The following is a 20,073-nucleotide window of genomic DNA, read 5'->3' as shown; positions in this document are numbered from 1 at the left end:
AATGCCACTTTAGAGAATTAAAAAGTCTATTGCTGTGGAAAAGAAGTGAAATGTAAAACTTCTTCAATTTCCCTTAAATTCTTTTATGGTGTAAAATATATAACAAAAACCTAACTAAATATACGCGAAAATAGTAAATAGTAACAAATTTATGCTGCTCTAGCAGCTAAACGCTAGCGTAAAGGAGCTAAATTTAAATTTTCGGCCAGCAACCAGAAACTTGCTTGCCAACTCTTTGTGAACAACAATTCTAACCAACTTTCTCAAATGCTTTTAGAGCCTGATGACAGCGCGCCAGCGACAAGCTGTCTGTAAAGGCGCATAGTAAATACAAAAATAAATTGGCATTTGGTTTTAAAACAGTAGAGTCAAATAGATGTGAATTATTTGCAGAATTATGAGGTGTGTGCGACTTTGATTTACAGAACTGACCACTTAAAAAGTGCGTGCGTTTACGAATAATGGCGGTGACTGATGGTTTGAAAAAAAAAAAGAAATTCGGAAAAATAGAAGTAAAACATAGAACATGGAGAAAAAATGGACAAAAATTGCGAAAGTTATTCGAAGACACGTATTTCAAAGCCACTTCAGTATAATCAATGCGCATAAATTAATTTTCGAATTGACAGTCGAATGATTCTAGCAAACATTATAATTAATATTGGGTAAACAGTAAGACAAGAATTCGAGGAACTTATTAGCATAAAGCAAACTAAAATTTGAGTCAGACAGACTGAGATAGAAGTATAATTTAGTGTAAGCTGGACAAGCACTTGACTTTCTAGGCAAGAATTTAAATTAAATATTTATGGATAACGAGTCACACAGCATTACACGAGGGTTCTGATGACTCCTCAGTCAAATTTGGCTGTTGACTTGCTTATTTTACGTAAGACAAGTGTTAAACAAGCATTACAATCTAAAAACTAAATTTTAAATGTTTATTAAAACTTGAAAATAATTACAATTAATTTTAAAATGAATTAAAATTGTTTTTTTGCCACTTACCGGCGTCTAAAATTATTTCCAGCTCACTTTTTGACTGAAATTTTAATTTTTTTTCTTTTACCAAAGTCCAAAATTATTTCCACAACACCTTATAACAAAAATTTTAAATTTTATTTTAATAAAAATATTTTAAAAATAATACTAATAACATTATTACACACCTTTTTGCTCAACGCAGGTCGCACGAGGCTGCTGGTGGTATTACATCTCCAAATTCACCGAATTCTTCGACACATTCTTCTTTGTGATGCGCAAACGCTACGATCAAGTGTCGACGCTGCACGTCATCCATCACGGCATTATGCCCTGCTCGGTTTGGTGGGGCGTCAAGTTCACACCCGGCGGTCACTCGTCGTTCTTCGGTTTTCTCAACACCTTCGTGCACATCATTATGTACACGTATTACATGTTGGCGGCGATGGGACCCAAAGTGCAAAAGTACTTGTGGTGGAAGAAATATCTGACTGTCTTGCAGATGATACAATTCGTTTTGGTTATGGTGCACTCATTCCAATTGTTCTTCCGCAACGATTGCAATTATCCCATCGGTTTTGCATACTTCATTGGCGCACATGCGGCCATGTTCTATTTCCTCTTCTCGGACTTCTACAAACAGGCCTATCTCAAGCGCGAGCAGAAGGTGAGTGCTGGCTGCAAACAAGCAAAGCAAATAAAGAAAATATAGAACAAATATAAGTTTTAATTTTTTAACATACTTTCGCTTTGCAGAAGGAGAAAATCGCCGCCAATGGCAAGCTGAGCAACGGCTATGCAAATGGCGCCGTCAAGTCAAACGGTGAGCTGCCCAAAGAGATCAATGGCAATCTGAAAGTGGAGGACAATAACAAATTCGACGGCTACTACAAGTCCACGTTGGCGTCGCAACTGCCCAGTGACACAACAACAACAACAACGAGACAGCGGGTCTACGCCACAGCGCATAATTAATTTATAACCGTAATTTTACCTAATAATTTAAAAGCAAGAGAGCAAAAATATTAATGCAAACCTAAAAGTAATAGAAATGTAGCTTTAAGTTATTCGTTCTTAAGGCTTTTGTAGTTATTTGTATGTATGTATTTTAATAATTATATTATTAAAAGCACGAAAACAAAGACATGTGTTAGAAAAAGTTAAGTGAAATGCATGTAGAAAATATTCAAAATTGTGTACACATATACAAACATACAGTTACAATAGTTGTGCAGACAAGTAGCGGCTTAAGCTGTGCGCTTGCGTCAAATGCATTAAAGTATTTTAAAGTTGATGTTATTTAGTTGTGTATAAAAGTTGAAAAATACACGCGTGCATATTTTTAAATCTATGTTTGTAAGTAACTAGCGTTTAAACGAATGTCATTTTCTATGTATTTAAGTAATTAAATACGCATTTATGATATTTTCCATAACTATCTAGCTCTCCGCACTCCAATTGACTTTTTGACAAATGCTTCCAATTTACTCTGAAAAATGCAACCTTATTGTAAAAAATGCAAATTTATTGTGAAAAATGCTTCTTAATTTATTTTCGAAAAATATTTTTTATTATCTAACATTTTTCGTCGAGCACAAGCTAATTGTTGCCGAAATTCTATAACTGCAATTATTTCTTTGTTTGCTGGCATATTTTTAGTCACTCTATAACTGTTAACACATTGCCTCCCCTTTGTTATTGTTTTCATTTGCTTTTTGTTTTTGCTTTATTGCAATATATTTTTGTGATTCTTTTGTACTTAAAGCCAAACTTTATTTTATTTAAGCGCACACAACTAGTTGCATTGTATTCTGTGTTTTGTTGTTGTGCTGTTAAGCTTTGCTGGTGTTTTTCTAATGTTGGTGTACTTGTATTTTATGCGGTTCATTGATTTTTGTTTTTGTTTTAGTTTACTTTATAATAGAATAGCTTTTAAGCTATTAGTTTCGTATAAAAGTAGTTGCATAGGCAAACTTATATGTAAATGCAATTAAAAGAAATGACAATCTAACAGCAGAAGATATGTAACATTGTAAAATATATGTATGTATGTATACAAAAATTTACAAGTGAATAAAACGTATTTTATATTTTTTATGATGAGAAGATTACATGCAAACGCATGGGTTTCATTTAATTCTAAGCGATAATTGGATTTCTAATGGAAACAAGTAAGGAAGGGCTAAGTTCGGGTGTCACCGAACATTTTATACTCTCGCATGATAAAATGATAATCGAGATTTCATTATCCGTCTTTCACATTTTTTTCAAATACCGTATTTTTGTAAAGTTTAGTAAAGAGTAGGCATGAGATGGAATTCAAAATAGCGTTATATTAGAAGAAGGCGTGGTTGTTAACCGATTTCACCCAATCGTACACGTCATCAGGGTGTTAAGAAAATATCATATACCGAATTTCATTGAAATCGGTCTAGCAGTTCCTGAGATATGGTTTTTGGTCCATAAGTGGGCGACGCCAAGCCCATTTTCAATTAAAAAAAAAAGACTGGGTGCAGCTTCCTTCTGCCACTTCTTCCGTAAAATTTAGTGTTCCTGACGTATTTTGTTAGTCGGTTAACGCACTTTTAGTGATTTTCAACATAACCTTTGTATGGGAGGTGGGCGTGGTTATTATCAGATTTTTTCCATTTTTGAACTGTATACGGAAATGCCTGAGGGAAACGACTCTATAGAGTTTGGTTGACATAGCTATAGCAGTTTTCGAGATAGGTACAAAAAACTTAGTACGGGGCGAGGCCACGCCCACTTTTCCAAAAAAATTACGTCCAAATATGCCCCTCCCTAATGCGATCCTCTTTGCTAAATTTCACTTTGATATCTTTATTTATGGCTTAGTTATGACACTTTATAGGTTTTCGGATTTCGCCATTTTGTGGGCGTGGCAGTGGGCCGATTTTGCCCATCTTCAAACTTAACCTTCTTATGGAGCCAAGAAATACGTGTATCATGTTTCATCATGATATCTCAATTTTTACTCCTCATCCTGATCACTTTGGTATATATAACCCTATATACATACCCTGTATACAAAACTATAATACTCTCCTTAGCAACTTTGTTGCGATAGTATAAAAATATAGACAAAATTGAGTGAGCTGCTGCTACGAAAAATAATTAACTTTTGCATCGGATTTTGACTCGGGATGAAAGTCCATTACGACTACCCTAAACCCAAGCAAATCATATGTGAAATCTGGACAAGCAGTCAAAACAACGGCAAAGCCGAATATCCATCCCCTGGGATCATTACGCCCAGTGTCAGTAGTTGGTGATATCACCAGGTCATATACAGTCTAAAGGCAAAAAAAATGCGAATTCTCCAGAATTTTTTCTAAAAAAATTTTTAAACTTATAGATCCAAAAATTTGTACACATATTATGGTATCTTTCACCTATAATTAAGACTTAGTATTAGTAAAACTATTTATTTGGAAAGGAGCTACAGCTGATCTCCGGGAACTCCCCTCAAATAAGGCGTATTGCGGTGATCACTATATCTCTGAACTGGATCCTCTGAAATTAAAAAACCAAATAGATTTCGTTAAAGCAATGTTAAATCTATAAATTAATCGATGGAATAAGCAAAATTCATTTTTTGACAAAATGGCGGTTTCTAGAAAAAATCGGTTTTTGAACAAAATTTCGGCCTAAGATTGTTTATAAAAAATATGTATTTATCGATGAGGAAAAATCTTCGTTTAATTACTAAACAAAATATTTAAGAAGCTCGTGTTACAATTTGAGACTTATCGGTTTAACCGTTTTCGAGTAATGTTGGTCGCCGACTTTGAAAACACCATTTTGAAAAAAACGCGTTTAAAGTTTGGATTTGTACTTACAAGCGCTCTGAAACGGTTTTTCAAATTTGCAGTTAACTTCGAAAATATTCACCGGAACGATATGAAGTTTTCTGTGTGTATTCTTAAATATATGTACATTAAGGGGTTAGATAGGTTTCCTCGGATAAAAAACAGCCTTTTATCTTATACAAAAAATTAAATATATTATTAGAATTTTTATTGCTACAAACATACACTTTTAGCAAAGAAATTCTGAAACTTTTGTAAAAGCATATTTTAAACTCGGCCATTGTATCGGTGACCCCTCCGAAAAAAGATGCGCCCGCTGTATGGATGACTCCTTACAGGATTATTTAAAGTGAAAAATACGTGTTTTATTTAAAATCTTAACTTGTACGAAGGAAAAAATAAAAAATTGAATTTTCGCACACATTTTTACAAAAAAAAAAGAAATGAAAATTTCGCGACATTTTTTTTCAATTAGTTGTAATCGAAAAAAATCCTTCGACTTTCCAGAAATCTTGCCAACCGACTTCAAATATAACCATTGAGGCGAGCCATAAATGATCATAAATTCCCGTCATTTTCGCTTACATACTTACATACGTATGTACATATGTATATGAGAGCCAATAATTTTCCATTATTAACAACATTTATTTTTTTTCTGGAAGTGAGAGAGCAATTGCTAAACGTCAAAACCTACTGAACTTTGACAGCTAATCGAGTTCAGTAGGTTTTGACCAAGAATGATAGAAATAAGATTGCGCAATGCGCATGTTTGCTTTCAGTCAGCTGTTCTTGGTGACGTCACGGTTGACTTATTATTCGCGCGCGCAAATTCAGAAATTACAATAATTTTACTTTTATAACCAAACACTCTTACAGGTTTAAGTTCGCGGAGCCTAACAAAGTTGCTACCTAGCGCTTTTCTCACGTTAACCAGATTAACTCCTGCAGAGACTAATAAACGGCAGAAAAGGATGGAGTCTCGTTTAAACCACTGTTTCTTATCCTAATTGTAATAATAATCTTAACTAACAAATTTATTCCCTTTATTTATAAGCATGTATGTATGTTTATTATATTTTTGCAGGCAATATTTTTCAACGTGTGTCAGTTGATCTAAATTCCACTGACCCAATTGAAAAAAATGATGACTTGAAGATTCTCAACAACGACGGGCTTGAAAATTTGGCAGGGTACATCTGCCACAAACTTAGTAAAGACAACCCCGAAATTTGTGCCAATTCAGAAAATTGTTCGTCTTATACCTGGGTGGATCACCTTTCTGAAGGAGGACTCTCAAAACCAACAGATATGTTAATGGAGCATATGAGAGCCTTGCAAGCAGTATTTGACGATGTAAATGGTACTGATTTGCATATATGTACAAATTACCACCAGAAACACTTAGATTTAAGTAATTTTGTAAATTGTAGCTCGAAAGTAAAAAAATAATTGTTTTTCAGAGCAAGAATGTATTTTAGGATTCGTTCCTTAAATAAAAACTTTATCGAACACATGTATAGCAAAAAAAGAAAATTAAATAAGACAATAAATTGATACTCGGTCACAAAATATTCAATCTTTTTATTTGCATAAATGTACATATATGGTTGAAACAAACACAGCAAAGAGACAAACTTAAATAATACAATGAAAACACAATTAAATGAATATGTAGGTAAATGTTCACTGTTAAATATTCACTTATATTGATATCTTTTATTAATATTCACTTATATTGATGTTAAATTTGATGATATTCATGATTTTGTATGCCTGCAATACAAAATTGATTCTTATTGCAAAGAAAAACAAGCAACAGAAAATCAGCTGATTGTACGTTGGTCAACCGTGACGTAGATGCGCAGAACGAACAAAATTTGAACACCTCATTGCGCAATCTTGTTTCTATCATTCTTGGGTTTTGACGTTTAGCAATTGGAAACGAGCGATGGCCAGATTGAAATCTTACCAAAAAAATATGTAAACGGAGGGATTAGTTGCATCGTTCAAGACCACTTATAAAAATGAAAATTAAATGAATTTGTGAAATTTAAAGGTATTTGATGAAAGGTTTTGTAATTTGATGCATCATAGTATATTTTCAATGGAAAATGATTAAAAACATTTAATGATTGAGAGCTAACAAGCTTAAATCCTATTATTGGGTATAGAAAGGACGAAAGTCAGTTGTTATAATATTCTTTAAAAAGATTTAAATAGTTTCTACATATAATAAACAACAACTATATAGTAGTTTTTATTCGTATTAAATGTTGGGTGTTTCAATTTAAATGCCCACAAATAATTATTTTTTTCAATCTGGCCATAATGGAAAATGTTATAAAAAACGCTAATTTTGGGGCGCTCTCACACTGGAATAAGTTTAACAACCCTTTATTCCTGGAGGAGGTTATATCAAAGCAGGATATCATAAATTGCTCTTTCTTGGTTGCTAAGTCGGCGCTGAACTTTTGAGGTGGCATCCTCAAAATTGCCAGAAATTAGGGAAAAAATGTTATAGCTTTATGGGAAATACTTTGAATAATACTATTTTGCATGTTTTTCTTAGAACAAAACACGCGAACATACATAGAAAGTAGATCGAAAACGACAAAAAATATGGAGAATGAATGTTTGCTCTGTTAACGTAATTTCATGTGCAGCTGTGAGCACTAGCAAATTTAAAGCAAACCTGTCAGCTGTTAGCTCTCATAAAGTTTACTTACTTCAAAAGCCAATCAACAATATTAACCACTCGCCATTCAATTATTCAATCTTATTTATACTATAATTTGATACATCAAAGTCTATTGATTTACCGTTTCTATGTTACACCAATGCACTATACCACATTAATCCCCTAACACAAATATTTGTTAAATTACTCGCAACACACGTTCACATATAAAATTAAAAGCGCTATTTTAAAACTTGAGAATACGAATACAACACCAATTTTCAACTAATAGCACCCGGTACTTCCGAATTTTTAATTGAACGCGTTAGTTTTATTGTTTTGTAATTTTAAATTCACATTTTTCACTAATTTTACACACGCGAATCGGAAATTAGAACGCGACGCTTGAAATGGCGGCGGAAACTGAGCTGTAGAGTTAAGAAGTACAGGGTTGCCGGTGTGTAATAAATAGTGTTTATTGCACTATTTACATTCAATAAAGAAGCATTAATCTTCAAGTCATTTTATAAGCACTTATATAATGTAAATAATGATTTTTTCATATAATAAATATGACAGACAACAAAAAATGAGCAACGTCCACAAATTCGTATTTAACTAGCGACCAACGCGAAGACGATGATTTGAATCTACAGTTTTCGTAGCAATTTCAATTGTTTTCTTCGGCTTCCGTAGCAATTTTGTGAGAAATTTTTGACTTTAAAACCAACTGCATTATAATTTTTATGCACATACGTATAAATAAATAGTTTAAGGCCATTTTTGATAAATATCGCTTTTACTATTATTTTCGGCTTTATAACCAATAAATTCTAGCATTTTGAAGCTCATGGATTAAATAGGAATTGACAGAGAACATAAACAGAGAACGTATGTTTTATACAGAGAACGTTTATAATAGACAGAGAACCAGAGAACGTTTATCATAAAACAAAAATTATAAACGTTCTCTGTTTAAAACTTACGTTCTCTGATATACGTTCTCGCAATCATTTAGCCACGACACAAACCACATAATTGTGCGTGATTGAATGCAAACTGCAGAGTTGCATTCGGCCAAAATCATTTTCAAACCTTTGAAATAAGAAAATTGTGTAAAAGTCATCAATAATTTCCATATTATGTAAAAAATTTTGTTTTTTCAATGCGAATAAATTTAAAGCATTTGTTCGATTTCATAATAAAATTCTTCACGCAAATCTTTCTGATTTTTTAAAATTATCTGTAAATGAATACACATTGCGTTTTAGTTACTTTTGTCATCCGTATTAAGTTATTTTTGTTGTGTGTGTGCTCTTTATGGCAACCTCTGCTGCCTTTATTGACAGCTGTCAATAAGTTGGTGTGCGTGCGCGTGTGCGTGTAAAGTGAGCGGAGTATTTGGTGCGCTGCTTGCATTTAACATCAATTTAAAATAAGCTAGTTGCGGCCAATTTGGTTCGAGTTGAATTTTAGCCACTGTGAAGATCGGTCCAACACTGAATAGCACTTAGTGCGCGCGTTATTTTTTCAATTTCTGCGGTTTAATTTCGGTCATTGACAGTTTTCATTCACTTTTCGTGTGCGTTTCTAGTGTACCCAAAAAGGCAAAAAGTAACGACCGTTGTCAGTTAACAACTACCATCGCCCCGCCCGCAACAACAAACGCCAACAATAATTTGTGTGCATCCCATTAATTCAATCGGAGCAATTATCAGCTTTATATCCGTTGTGTGTTGATTACTTAAAGTGTAAGTTACAATATATATTTCATTAAAATATCCTTCAAGTGATTAGTCATCTGATACGGTAAAGGAATGTGGAAATGGCAATTTTTTCCCCAATAACCACTTGCTGCCGCACCCTTGTGCCCTTGCGGCAAGCTAGATTGAGTTGTGAAAAATGTGAAATTGGAATTCCACCCATTTTTTGTTATCCATTTTTAGTGTTTGTGCAAGAAATTCAATGAAGAACATAGAGGTGAAAGAGAGAGGCAAATCAAAAAAATATTAAAAATAAAATAAAAGAAGGAGAGAGCTAGAATTTGAGAGAAAAAGTAATTGAAAAGGAAACGAAAGCGTCACATGCGAAAGTGGCGCAACGTCGCTATTCTGACATTTATCTTTGATTCTGCTGTGGGCGATATTTATAGATAGCGGGTAAGATACCAGCGAGACGAGGTGATTTAATTGGCATTTAATCGTGTTTTGTTAGCTAATTTGTAATGCTGTGTGATTTATTTAGCTTAGAAAATGGTGTGAAAGTTAAAATATACTTGCTGTTAGGTAGAAACATGCTTAAACTAACTTGGAAAATATGACCCTGATATCAATTGCCGCGTGACATGATTTTCAGCTGAATGTCAATGTACCGGCATTTTTGTTTATTCTTGTAATGTTATCTCCACTCAGTGTTGCCAATGCAATTGTGCTTTCAAGTGTAGGGAAAATACCATGTTCATTCCATAACTATCTTTATTAAGTGCATTGAGAATTTTACAAAAAGAATCTTTATTCATTACTGATATTGATCTTTATTAAGTACATTGGAAAGAAATCAAAAAATATAAATATAAATTTTTATTTTTGTGACTCAATGTTGATTGCATGCTCATGTAGTAAAATAAACGTGTAAATACTTTACCCTATCAAGAAATTTATACCAGAGATAAGTATTTGTTTTCAATTATTTTGTCTATAAATTTGCATAATCATCGGATTTGTTCGACCATGGAATGGCATTCTAACAGTACATTTGAAATAAAATATAAATGCACAAATTAGGTACATGCGTTGGCTACTTAACATATGCTAATTGTTCAATAAACAATTGGTAAGCTATTGATAGCATTTTATACATGTTGTTTACTTGCATTTTATTAAATGTTGCCTATAAATATACATATGTACATATATGAAAATATTAAATATTAATTGTATTGTACAAAATTTTACAATTGAAAATAAAATAGCTCTTTATATAATTGTTTTATTTTGCTTTTGAAATGTATTTTATTGTTTGAAAAATATTGGTGTAAGGTTGGCAATCATATTTTTCACTTCGTCCTTTGACGTGATGAGAGAAGATTATCTATAGGTAGAAGTAGGTCATTTATTTTTGTAAGTGCATGTGTTATCTATGATATGCGCAAATTATAATGCATTTTGTATATAACTTTAAAAATATATTTACTTATTGTTTTTTTTTTTAAGAAATACATATGTACATAATTAAAATTGTTTTTAAAGTCAATTGTTTTTTAGGGTATGACATGTAGAAATGTTAAAAAATGCGGCAATGACAGCAATTACTGTGAACTTGTTAACTTCTTGTTATGTTCTAGTTGAAAAAATTCTTCACCGAAAGATGTAGTCTTGGTCAAGTTAATCGGAACTTAACAGGCAATTGTCTGCTAACCAGACATTTAGAAAACAGCGCTTAGCAACAACATTCTTCAGAAGTAATGCTTTCATTTAAGACAAAAAAAGTATAACAAAGAAAAAATTTAAAACCTTAATCCCCTTCAAATGTTCTGCATTTTAGTGCTTGTTTTGTAAATTATAAGAATAAAATTCTTAATTCACTGAATACAGTTTGTCATAAAATAAAAGATTCAGTGAAATTTTTTAATAACCTGCAAAGGTACTTCAAAAACTATGGCTTTGTCGCTAGAACTACTACGCTAGAAGAGACTTTGGAGACATGGCTTTATAAGCCCGTATTTGTTAATAAATTTACTGAAAACATCACAAATAATATTTGCTTATTATATTTAGTATTATATCTATAAATAAATTAAGTTAATTCACATTCCTTTTTATTTTCTGCAATTATTTACCGACTTTTGAAAAATAAGTAAAAGGAGCAAAACAATTTTGTTTTGCCATCCAATTTACGAATGCTTACGCAAATCTACAAACGTGGAAGTTGTGTAACGGTAACTTTTGTACTTTCTCAACGTAAAGTATTTTTGCACAACTCAGAAAGTCTTGCTATTGATGTAAATACATACATATGTACATACGCATTCTTGAATGGTCCTTCATTTTTTTCACTTGTTAAATAAACATCAATAATAAACATGCAAGTTTAAGTGTTTTGAACGGATAGTAAATTATATCCGGCAAATGCTGTTTTGTTTTGCTTCAAAATAAACAAATAGTCAAAAATATTTACTATTATTAAAGGGAGTGGCATCAAGTTGCAGTTTGTTGAAAAAATAAGCATCTTATTGTTAATTACCCAATTAAAGAGTCCTAGACTTAATGACTAGCACTAAACTAATGAAACATTCAAGTTTATTTTAACATATTTATTTATAATTCTAAATAAGGTAAACATATGCGTATAATAAATAAATATATGTATATAAGTACGTATTAGTGTTTAAACAGCTGCATTACAAAACAATAACTTAGGAGTTTGCAGGCTGATATTTTGCTTTATAGCACCGCCGCTAGTTTAAATAAAAGATTTCCTGCTACAAACTGGCACACCTTAGAGGTTTTCATTTTCGCATAAACCTAACAGTACATACATACATACATATGTATGTATATCCTTGGCTACGGCAAATAAGTTGATGTCACACAGCGCACTCGGGCAATTAAACGTTCCACTAAAGTTTATAAATGTATGTGCTTGTGTGCTTAATAGTTGGAATACATGCCTCACAAGTAAAAATGTTAACTTCGGTTGCACCGCAGCTAGAATACCCTTCAAAAGTATACAAGTTTCCTATACAAGAACTTGATTTGGACCATTTTTGTACGGCAGCTACATATATGCTATAGTTGTTTGATCTGAAAACTTTCGTCTGATATTGTAGAATTGCTATTAATAATAATTAATGCCTAATTTCGTGAAGATGTTTTGTTTTACAATAGAAAAAAGTTCTCCAAACAATTTCTTTCTTTTAATTTGTATGACACAGCTCAAAATCAATTCATCAACCCGACGTTTCCTTCTAGTTGTTAAAAATTTCGTGGGAAACTTAATATACCGTGTTCAGGGTATAAAAATACATACTATTTAGTAATTTGCATAAAATCTTTATCTTCCACACATCGAGAGATAATTAAATCATCTTTAAGGTCCGCTGCTTTACTCAACATTAAATCATTTGTAGCGTGTTCTGTTTACATACATACATATACATATATATATGTATATATATTTGTTTATACATATATTATATGCAATATGATGAGTACACACGCACAGATAAGCTTTTATTGACGCAGATAAGAACTGAGCGCCACTCCAGTGGTTTTTGCAATTGGCTAATTAAATTTGTGTGCGTGAGGAGAAGGCACGTCTACTGGCTGGCGTAAATTTGGTCAGCGCACAAATTATACGCGCTAATTCATCATAATACATATTTACATACTTACATATTTTGTAGATTCATACATACATAAATACTTAGAAAGTTACAAGTCAGTGCCACGTTTTTAGTCTGGCTTCTAAGTGGCAAGTAACATTTATTATTTACCACCTTAAAGCACAGCGAATAAACAGAAATACTAAAAACCCGTCAGTTAATATATTTTTTATTATTATATTAATACATGCATGTGTCTACAAAACTTATGTACATATATTGCATGCCAAAAATATGAACACATGGCCAACGCCTCGAAATTCCCACGCGATCGCACAAAGTCCATCACAACCGTACACATTTACTGTTCCAGTGCGCATGTTCGTCCAATATTTTAGAATAATATAATATCATAGTACGCGAATCGCGAGCAAAAGATATTTCAAACATTTTGGGTTTTTACATATTGACCATTTGGTACGTGCGGAGAATCTCGATTTTAATCGGCGTATATACATTTGTATGTACATATGTACATATGTAAATTAGTGTAGCCCATCAAGTAACGCACTTTGTCACCAACTAGTTGAATGCTTACACTTGTTTTTTTTTTTATTTTTTTTGTTTCTTTTTCTGTTTTTTTTTTGTTCCTCAATCTCCTCAAACTGGATTCTTCGCACTGGCTCCATTTCCTTCAATAAATTGATTTGCCCTGCTCCCTGCTTTAAGTGAATTGTAATTTTGTTTGTTATTTTCTCTTTTTAGTGGTATTCTATTATTATTAGTGAAGAAATATTTGTGCTTACTGACTGAGTTTGGAAGATTGCACTGAGCTGCCAGTAAAGTTGACCAACTGCTGTAGAGCAAAGGTCATTGTACTGCGCTTAATTCTATTTTTAGTTGTCGCTCATTAATAGTTGCATTAGTTGTTGTTGTTGAATAATCAATGAGATACATTTTTGTTGCAATGACACATTTTATACTAGTATAGTGCAAGATTGGCGGTTAGTCATACGAATATAGGATACAAATGTATTTATAGGTTAGGTGTGTTATTCAGGTATTTTAATTTTTTTTTTTTGGTTTTTTTTTCGGTTTACTAATTTTATTTGTAAACAGGAAAAGAAATTTTATTTCTTTTTTTTTGTCTTCAGTAATTATAGTTCTATGGTTTTTGTACCATATTTCGCCAATTTTATTCAAGTTCATGTTTTATTACCCGTTTCAATTTTTCAGCAAATAATTTCCTGCAAGTACCAGTTATATAATTCGTCTACTGCTTATTTGGTAATTATAATCATGTTCTGCCATCATTTTTATTAAGCGCATTAGCCGCTCAGTTACCCGTAATGAACTAAGAGCGTGATTCTGATGGATCGCTATAGCGCAATATCATATACATAGCTGCTATGCAAACTGAACAATCAAAGTCTACGTAGTTATTGTATGGAAAAGTTTTTATTTGACAAATTATCTCCATGGAATTTGCCACGAGTTATTGTCTAAAGCAACGCTACAAGCTCCAAACAAATTGTTCAGATTGAGTCACTATAGCATATAACTGTCATCGGGCAAAATCAAGCTCTTTTATGGCAAACTTTTTTATTTGCAACCAAAGTTAACGTGTTTTCTTGTCTTTATGATGTAATTTTAGCATTCACAATGGCAAATTAATATTTTTTGTTTGTAATTTAAACATTCACAATGACAAATTAATATTTCTTTGTTTCAAAATTGCAAAAAAGTTATAAATTAATATTAAGCAAACATTATTTTATTCTTTATCATAAAATTAAAATTGTTGTTGCAACCGCAATGATTTTGGTTTAATTATGGCAATTTTAGCGCACAATTACAAATTGTTCTTTTTATTTAAATCACGTACGTGCAATTAAAATCTGCTGCTGGGAGAGTCAATATCACACGAAGAAATTCTTTCATCAGAGTTTGCTCATTTTCTTCTTTTATCACCGTTGCAATCGAAATTTTACGGTTTTTAGTCTTAACGGTCGTTTAATGTAGACATTTTATTCATATCTATGTACATATGTATGTATACTTGAAGATTCAAGTGTGCTGAAAGATTAAAAATTTATATACATATGTATGTATGTATGTATATTTTTTTAAGTACATATGTATGTACTACATATACATACATACATATGTATATGTATATTATGCATTGGAATGCAAATCTCTTGTTGTTTTTGCACGTGCAAATTGCCTTTATGTTTTGCATACGAGTGCAATATTTTACAACAAGTAAAAGTTGAATTGTTTAAAAAAGAAAGATAAACAGAAATAAGTGCAGCTTGACGGATCTTGAGAAATGATTTGGGCTTGCATCCGTATAAAACTGTTCTCACTCAAGAACTGAAGTCATTGGACGACTGTGAACGTGCGGTGCGATAAATAAATGAAACTGAAATTCCACAAATTATTCTTGAACATTACATTCATCTCATTGATCCGTACATCTTGCGAAAAAATCGTAAGAGACCATTTTGTGGAGCATTCAATTTCTTTCAAAACTTATGAAACGAGATGTTTTTCTATTAGCTGGAAGCGAGATATGATTTTTTTTTATCTGATAATAAAAAAATGTGAACTGTTATCTAGAAACCTCCCTAATATAGTACATCGACAGTTTGGATCGAAATCAAGTTCTTGTATGGAAAAGCTTTTTATTTGACATGACATTATCTGTTTACCAAAGTGTTCTCTCAAAGTGGCGCCGTGTTGAAACCAAATGTCGCCGAGGTCACGAGCTTCGATTTTAATCATCAAATAGATGAATATCATGGTGTGATAACGGTCGCTATTCACGGTTGCGTTTTCACCGGCATCAGTTTTGAAGAAATATGGACCAATAATTCCACCGGTTTTTTTTCTTTTTACAGGTTGCTCTTCGTCCCAAATGCGACAATTTGCTAGTTTACAGCCTCATCGCTGAACATGACAGCTTGACATGACTCCCGCGTGATCTGTCAGGAAATGCTTGTTGAAAAAAGTACCCATGTATTAACAATTATTCGAAACCATTTGCCTTTTAGAGCTGAATTATGTAGATTATTGCCATAATTTAAATATTTTTAATCTCTCTCTCTCATATCTTGAGTATAAATTTCTTACAAAAGTTGCTGAGCATCTTCGGCATGACTTGTAACTTTTTATATGTATAAACAATTAATTATAATTTATAATATATGAATATGGTTAAAAAAAGAACTGGTTTCACTTAAATTAATATCGCTCGATTTTTATTTAATATTGATTTTATGTGTATGCTTTCCATGGAAACACGCACCTGCGACATCTTCTACGATCTTTGCTGTCAGCTTAAATTCTATTCGCCTTAACTGTATCTCGTCTCGAGCTTGTGTGGACAAACCGTTTACCTTCGCAGTGCGTGACTATTTGTCCAAGACATTAACTGTTTCACATGTGTATATATTGTGTTTGTGTTTATGTTTTGTCATCGATAAACTGGCGATCGGGTTCAAGGTCCAACCCCTACTATGCGCGCCCATACTATTAGCACCAGCCGAATTATCACCAACAACATTCGTTGTTATCTTCATTATTTACGTGAGCTTGACGTTGACGCTGACAATGACTAATCACAAAAGTAACCGTTAAAAGCAGCAACGCATGCGTAATGTAAGATAAAAAAACAGGATTGCAACGCTTGCAAAGCCCTCGACGCCACCAACAACAAGACCATAAACAACAGCGACAACATTCTCTCAACCAATGCTGCTGCGGCTTGGTAATTCCCACTTGTCGCCTTGACATCCCAGCGCAGGCCGAATTCCGAACTACAATATACATATATGTACATATGTACATATATACACACACACCTGCTTGACGAGCATCAATTAAAGCGAAGAAAATTGTGAAGAAAACCAAGTTGGCTTCAGGCAACAAGTGGCACATTGAAAGGCCGCATGTTTTTTTGTGGTTATTACTTAACATTGTTTGTGTGCGTGTGCGCGTGTGCGCGTCTTATGTAGCGCTCACTTTCTTCGGCAGCAGCAGCTTTACAATATCAGGCGACAATAAACAGAATAAAAAAAGAGAAATCTGAACAAAAATCGCACGTGTGTGCCAACAACAACAACAACAACAAAACTTTGTATATAGCCCTTTTGTGATTTTTTGGTGTGACTGCCGCGCGTCGAAGCGCCTAATTAATTCCGCATACCCTTTGGGACTCACACGTTCACTCACCTACTCGCTCACTCACCGGCTGTCGGCCCACTAGCTGTCGCTTGAATGTTTGAACTTCATTGCTACATACTTACATACATATGTACATATTTGTACTTATTTATATTCATGTGTATATCTGTATGTATCTGATATTTGCAATAACTTGTTAGCCATATTCAAGCCCTTTCTTTTGCTCGTTCGACACCAGAAAGCGCCTCCTCAGCCGTTACTCTCACCAAATTCACTCTCGCTGCGATCAATTGGCAGGCGAGTGCGTGTTTTGGATCGTCAGTAATTGGCCCGAAATGGTCGAGCGTGTGTGTCGACCAAATAGCAGGCACTTCCTTGGCGTTTATGTGCATGTGTGTGTGTTCAAATGCGTGTGCTTGGGTCAACAAATGCTTCACGTCTGCTTCGCCGCATATTTGTATACTTATTTTTACGGCAAACCTCACTCCACCTAAAATATAAATTATTTTCTTCAATAAACTAACAAAAAATATATGTGCACATACATACATACATACATATGTACATATATACATATGTATGTATGAGACAGTTATTAGCTGTGCGTGCGTGTGTTGAAAACCTGCTAAAATTCGCCTTTGTATGCCCAAAAAATCAATAATAATTCCATAATTGTAGTTAAATCGAAATGAATTTCTTGCTACACTTTGATTGCGTTCATTTATTGTTGCCAACGCGCAGCAAACATTCATTCACAACTGCATAACTATAAATATATGTATAGCATGTACATATGTATGTATGTATGTATATAGCACACCGCACCCGCCCCCTTGCCGCCAACGCATAGTCAATTTCACGATCAGCCGATATTTCGTTCACTTACCTTTATTCATGTGCGTGTATGTATGTTTGTGTGCTATATAACGCAGCAAATATTTACAGTTAAGAAAATGTTTGTTGGTCGCTGTGTCGTCGTCGTTCGTTGCTTTTTTTTCACGCTGTGCTCACCTCAAAGCTCTACAACAGCGACATGCAACCAAACTAACCGAAAGCCAAAGTGTTGACCGCCTGCGCGCCCAATCAACCGGCTGACCAAGTCGCTCAGCCCATTGTCACTATTTACCCAAAAATCAATGGTATGGAATTTCGATAATTTCTTTTTGTTTTGTTGGTTTACACACGCGAACATTTTAAGCGTCCACTCTTTGAAAGCAAAGTTATGTCGATATTGTGTTGTTGTTGTTGTGTTTTTTATTGGCGTTTACTTCCTCTTTGCACTAGTTATTCTCTATACTTTTTCAAAATTTTTAATTTATATTTTTAAATTTTGTTTTTTTTAATAATTTTTTTTTTTAATTTTTTAAATTTATTTTAATCATTCATAATTTCTTGTTTTTATTTTAGTTTGTATTATTTGTAATATTTTTAATATTTTTATTTTTTTTTTTATTTTATTTTTTTTTAATTTTATTTATAAATTTTCTATGTTAATTTATTCTATACATGCTTTGTTTTTTTACATATATTTATTTTTATTATTTATAATTTTTTTATGCTAATTTTTGAATTTCTTACTTTTTCAATTATACTCTGTACTATACTTTTTGTTTTTATTGTCTTTTAATTAATTTTTATTTTAATTTTTTTTTTCCAAGCCGAAGGCCTTGGCAGCCAGTGCTTTAGTTGTTAAGTGGAATAATTATTTATAATTATTACTCTTGTAAATAAATAAATAAAATAAAAAATATTTTTTTTAGTATTTCTAATATTTTTATTTTGTTGTTTTTTTTTTACTTTTCTTTATAATTTTTTATTCACAAATTTTGTATATTAGTTTTTTTATATTTTACCTTTTAATAATATTCTGTTTTATAATTTTTTCTGTTATTCATATACATATACATATGTACATACATACATATATTTTTATTAAGTATACTTTTATTATTTATAATTTCTTTATGTTAATCTTTAAATTGTTTCCTTTTTTTAATTATACTCCGTTATATTGTAGTTTATTTTTATTTTTTATACTTTTTATTCATATTTTTTAAATTGATTTTTATTATTTCTAATTTTTGTATGTTAAAAATTTTTTATAAGGTATTATAGTTCTATGAACCCTTTCACAACCAATGCGTTTACCATAGTTCAATTATCACTTACACATATTTAATGTTCATACACACATACAGTATTAATTATTTAAATGGTTATTAATAAACTTTTCTGCTATTTTTGTAAGGGCTTATATTCGTCATATATTCTTTTCCTTTTTTTCTTGCCATGACTCATAATATTTTGTGGGGAATATTTAGAATAATATATATCTTCACTTATAAGAGGGGAACTACTTCATTGATAGTATATGATAATGATTATGCTTTTTCAAGCTCAGTAAAATCCAAAAAAATACTACTGTTTCCTTTAATCGTCGACTTTTGAAGCATTTTTAACAAAAATTTTGTACCCAATAACAATACTGTCGAAATGAAGTGAAAATCTTATATTAAGAATAAAAAAAAAAAACTTTCTAATACCTAAGCAAGAAATGTATAGACATTTAAAAAAATTGTATACTTTTTTCTGTCTAAGGAATTATATATGTAAGTATTATGAAAAAATTATAAGTTTTGACAAAAGTCAGCAAACTCATTGAACAATTAGCATATTTCAAACCACATCCAGTCGTATTACTCAGTATAGTGATTGATGGAAATTTGATTTATGAGGCAATTAATTATTTTGTCATAAGTTCAATGAGTTGCTGACATTTGTATATTATTATAGTATTTTGATAAGATTTTTTTTTATAATCCCTTATCAGTTGTGATTGCAAGGCATGACTATTCATTCATTCAAATAATTTGAATTTTATTTGTTATTATATTTACTTATGAATTGGTTTTTCTTATCAGAAAAGTGACTAAAGTATTATAAATGACGTAGCAAGTAATTATAAATACCAATACAAGAGCAACTTTCAAAATATTGTACTGATATGTTATATACATACATATGTATATTATAAAAAAAATTGAAACCAATCAGGCTTGTAATTTTTTAAT

The 20,073-nt window shown here is 32.0% G+C and overlaps 2 protein-coding genes across 3 annotated transcripts in view; both read left to right on the top strand.

Moving 5' to 3' along the window:
• Window positions 1-3,087, top strand: part of LOC120782554 (elongation of very long chain fatty acids protein) — a 59,909-nt gene extending 56,822 nt beyond the window's left edge. For both annotated transcript variants that reach the window (XM_040114886.1, XM_040114885.1), the window contains exons 5-6: window positions 1,187-1,648; window positions 1,738-3,087. In XM_040114886.1, the coding sequence (XP_039970820.1) occupies window positions 1,187-1,648; window positions 1,738-1,956 (681 nt within the window). In that variant the 3' untranslated portion in view covers window positions 1,957-3,087. The remainder of the gene's footprint in view (window positions 1-1,186; window positions 1,649-1,737) is intronic.
• Window positions 3,088-8,877: 5,790 nt separating this feature from the next.
• LOC120782731 (elongation of very long chain fatty acids protein) overlaps window positions 8,878-20,073 on the top strand; it is a 48,229-nt gene continuing 37,033 nt past the window's right edge. The window contains exon 1 of the mRNA XM_040115161.1: window positions 8,878-9,242. The gene's annotated coding sequence lies outside the window, so the exon portion shown is untranslated. The remainder of the gene's footprint in view (window positions 9,243-20,073) is intronic.

Source organism: Bactrocera tryoni, chromosome 1 (assembly GCF_016617805.1).
Source record: "Bactrocera tryoni isolate S06 chromosome 1, CSIRO_BtryS06_freeze2, whole genome shotgun sequence".
Lineage (NCBI taxonomy): Eukaryota > Metazoa > Arthropoda > Insecta > Diptera > Tephritidae > Bactrocera > Bactrocera tryoni.
Note: the sequence above shows the minus strand (reverse complement) of the source record. Positions and strands in the feature narration are given on the sequence as shown.